Below are 4,200 nucleotides of genomic sequence, written 5' to 3'. Positions count from 1 at the left end.
ACAGAGTAATAGATCCTCCTGGCTCCATCCAGGTGGGAAAACGCTTATACTCAGCTCTATGGATTAAACACAAAACAGATGTTATAAATAATAATAAAAGATAGAAGAAAGTAAAAAAATGTCCATAGCCAGTTTCCCGGGTTGCTCGGCTGGTTATGAGCACTTCTACACTCTGCAAAACACGTACAAGCTGCTTAAAAACGATAACAACTTAGAGTAAAACACCATATTAAAAACACATTGCTTGTAACAGACCTGGGGCCGTATTCACAAAGGATTTTAGGGCTAAAAGTAGCTCCTAACTGGCGAATTTAGGAGAAACTCCTAAACATAATGGACGTGTCAGTCTTAAATTTAGGACTCCTAATTGTATTCACTAAGAGCAATTCACAAAGTATTTTAGGCCTAAAAGTAGCACCTAAATTTAGGAGAGCTTAAAAGTCCTCGAGAGGACTCCTAACTCAGTAAGACCTATTCACAAAGAATCAGAAAATGGCTGCGAGACGAAATGTTTTGGAGACAATGGAAGACTGTGAATTGATCAAGAGATATAGGCTAAATCGTGAGGGTATCAAACTTATTGTGGAATTAGTGCGGGATGCAATAACATCCCCGACTAACAGGAATAACCCGATTAGTCCGGAAATAAAATGTTTGGCAACACTACGATATTTAGCAACAGGGAAAATGCAACTTTGCAATGCCGACGATTTAGGAATATCGCCACCATCAGTCAGCAGTGCCATAAACCAAACCATCAACGCGCTCTCTAGACCACATATCATCCAACAGTTTATCCGGTTTCCTTTGGACAATCAACAACTACACAGGATCACAGCCAACTTCATGGCAATTGCAGGTATGCCCGGTGCGGTCGGTGCTATTGACGGGACGCACATAAAAATAATTGCGCCATCAAAAGATGAGGACGTGTTCGTCAATAGAAAGAAAGTACATTCCATCAACACGCAGATTGTTTTCATTCATCATTAGCTTGAACGGCGGTATGGGCTGTTATTGAAAGTGTTTAAGTGCTGGAAATATGCTCATTGGAAAATAGTTTGTAGGGTGCTTTTAATTGCCTCCTTGATTTAATGCAATTTACGTATTTTTATTGTTTGCTCTCTCTCTTTAACGTGCATATACAACGTCATTATCGTTGTCTGCACAAACGTGTCATCATGCGTGTATTCTGCTTACTGCACTGTCCATAACTATTTGATAGGAATACATTTCTAGCCTCGGCTATTTCCTTGTTTTAGTGGGCTTGTTTGTGGGATGTTGCGGATGAGTTTCAGCGAGACCGCCTGCTCTGAACAACCAATCACCGTACTGACCGCTTCTAAACTCATGCACCAGAATCGACGTAATCCATAGCAACGGCGCGTCACTCTTAGTTCACTCTTAGTGATTTATCCTTAGTATGAGTAGGTCTCAGCGGCTTTGTGAATAACTTTTAAGAAAAAGCTCCTACGTAAAATGTTTTAGCGCGAGTTAGGAGCACTCCTAGCGGTAAGATAAAATGCTTTGTGAATACGGCCCCTGGTCTCGTGATTTGAATGTCTGAAGAGTTTCCCTCCATGATGGAAAAACGTATCTAATCCAAACGGAACTGAGACACTTCAATAGGCTCATTGAAAAGACCATAAAACCACCTTAAACCCGCGAATCCTACCTTGAGGGAGATAAAGGTGCGCGTGTAGCAAAGAGAAAGGTTTTCTGAAACTGCCAACTTTTATAAGTTACATTCTACCGGTCAACGGTCATGTGATCACGTCACGTGACAATGACGTCACATTCCCACACATATATAAAGAAGCAGCCCGTCACTTGAAGATTCACAATCGCCATCCCCCCTTTCCAACGGTTCAGTGCAACTTTAACAGACAGAGCCATCATCATGCTGGTTTTCCTCTTCCTGTTGGGCCTGGCTCTGGGTGCTGTGTCTTCTTCAGATGACCCTCCAATGGAGCTACAACAAGACACCTGTCCCTCCTTCTGGTTCTCCTTCAACGGCCGCTGCTACAAGTACTTCAACACAGAGAGGACCTGGGCTGATGCAGAGCTCTACTGTGTGTCCCAGGGAGGCAACCTGGTGTCTATCCACAGCACAGAGGAAGAGGATTTTGTCAAATTCCTGATCAAAAGCTCTGACCCTGCTGAGGGAGTAACATGGATCGGACTCCATGACATGGCCAAAGAAAGAAGATGGATGTGGTCTGATGGGTGTGCAGCCAAGTATTTCTTTTGGTATAGAGGAGAACCAAACAACAGCGGACGAGGTGAAGACTGTGTACACAACAACTGGAGGGGGAAGTGGAATGATGGGCCATGTTCAAGAACTTATCCCTCAGTTTGTGCATCTCGCACAACTTGTCCTTAGCAGCAGAGATGTTACGTGTTCACCTGTTTTGTTAACATGACAACAATAAAGACACAGATGTACACTTGTGTATGTGTGTGAACAGAAGTCCTTTTGTTTAACCTTTATTTTCATGAATGTTACATATCCACACTGGTCGCTCCAGGGGTTAATCAAAGGAATTATTTCTACACCTTTTTAAAAATATCAATACATTTAGTAAATAATATTGATGATGCATTATTTAGTGGGAATACTGATAACAACATTCCCACTAAATGTTGTTTTACGAAAAGTTTATTATTCCGCCGGAATTTTGCACCTCTCCTCCTCCATTGAACATCGCAGACACTCCGTTCAAACATCAAAACGTTCAGCTCGGTCGTGAATCGATGGCTATTACTTTTCTCATTCATAACTTTCATAATTCCAGAGATACATCCCATAATTCATCACATTTGTAACATTGAAGTCAATGGAGAAACTCTTCAGACTTAAAAAATCTTCAAAATCTTCATGCGACTTCAAACGCTAACTGTTCCTTCATACTTTCACTCAAACCTCATTCCAACTTTAAAATGTTAAACATCTTTCTGACATTATTCGTGTAAAACAACTTTTAAATCTGATTCTTACTTTTAGAGATATTAAGCATTGTTCAGACCTTGTTAAAGAGGTTTTCTTCAGATTTTAACATTAACTAGAGTGTGTGATGTCACAGCTAGAGTGGAGGACAGGTTGAAATTCGCATTCATATTTTCTTTTAAAACAGACATAATTCCCAAACCCTACATTCCTGTGACCTAATTTTTCATGACAAACGTAGGAAAACATCTCGTAGCTTGAAAAATAACATTAAACAAAATGCCACTTGAGGGAATGAAGTGACAAAAACGTCCAACATTCCTCCATTAAAGCTCATTGTAATTTCAGGCTGATATTTCCTCACGGTAGCAGCCGCACACCTTTAGTTAAACTGCCAAACAGGCCACATTATTAACCCGAAAGTACACAAAAATTACTCTTCAGATACTCAACTTCCTTGACATTCTTCACGTTTTGAAATTTCACAGATATCTGTTACGGTTCTTCCACAAAACGTTCACATGTAAGAGGTTTATCTCTCGTTCAGAACAGTGGAAACCTGTGATCTCTGCATACCTCGTTAGCTCAACTATAAACACCTGTGTAATGGAACACGATGATGTCATCGCTCCAACTGACATGCTCAGAGCAGCAGACTTCAGATAGCAGTGTGCAAACAGTCCAGCCGTGAAGACATCTACGGGACAGTTTTGAGATTTCTTCAAATGCTGTTGCCATGGCAACACAATGCTCGCCTTGAAACACGGTTTTCTCATAACTTCAGTGAAAATACTCCGAACAGCCCAGAACTTCACAGGTTTGGTAACGATGCAGCCATCAACGCATCTAAGCGTAGTATGAGGTGTCATCAAATGCCGTTGCCATGGCGACAGACGACTCGCCATGAAACACGATGTGGCTGTAAGTCCAATCGACAGGGTCCAATCGTCCCCCAATCTTCACTTGTATATCACCGGTCCATGCCTCAACAGCTCTACGTCAAATCTGAGATCTCACCATATGCCGTTTCCATGGAAACGCATCCCTCGCCATAAAACATGATGTTGCTATATAACTCCTATGAAAATTGTCAAAAAGTTCTAAAACTTCACATGTGTGCCAACAGTCCAGGCGTGAAGACATCTACGGGACAGTTTTGAGATTTCTTCAAATGCCGTTGCCATGGCAACACAATGCTTGCCATGAAACAAGGTTTTCTCATAACTTCAGTGAAAATGCTCCAAACGCCCCAA

The 4,200-nt window shown here is 41.5% G+C and overlaps 1 protein-coding gene across 1 annotated transcript; it reads left to right on the top strand.

Moving 5' to 3' along the window:
- Window positions 1–1,900: 1,900 nt before the first annotated feature.
- LOC307046505 (ladderlectin-like) lies at window positions 1,901–4,084 on the top strand (the record flags this gene model as incomplete). The annotated part of the gene is made up of 2 exons (XM_079692873.1): window positions 1,901–2,282; window positions 4,074–4,084. 2 exons carry the CDS (start codon window positions 1,901–1,903, stop codon window positions 4,082–4,084), a joined length of 393 nt encoding a protein of 130 aa, XP_079548999.1.
- Window positions 4,085–4,200: the final 116 nt, after the last annotated feature.

Source organism: Notothenia rossii, assembly GCF_949606895.1.
Source record: "Notothenia rossii genome assembly, chromosome: 7".
Taxonomy (NCBI): Eukaryota; Metazoa; Chordata; class Actinopteri; order Perciformes; family Nototheniidae; genus Notothenia; species Notothenia rossii.
This window is presented reverse-complemented; position numbering and strand designations above follow the sequence as displayed.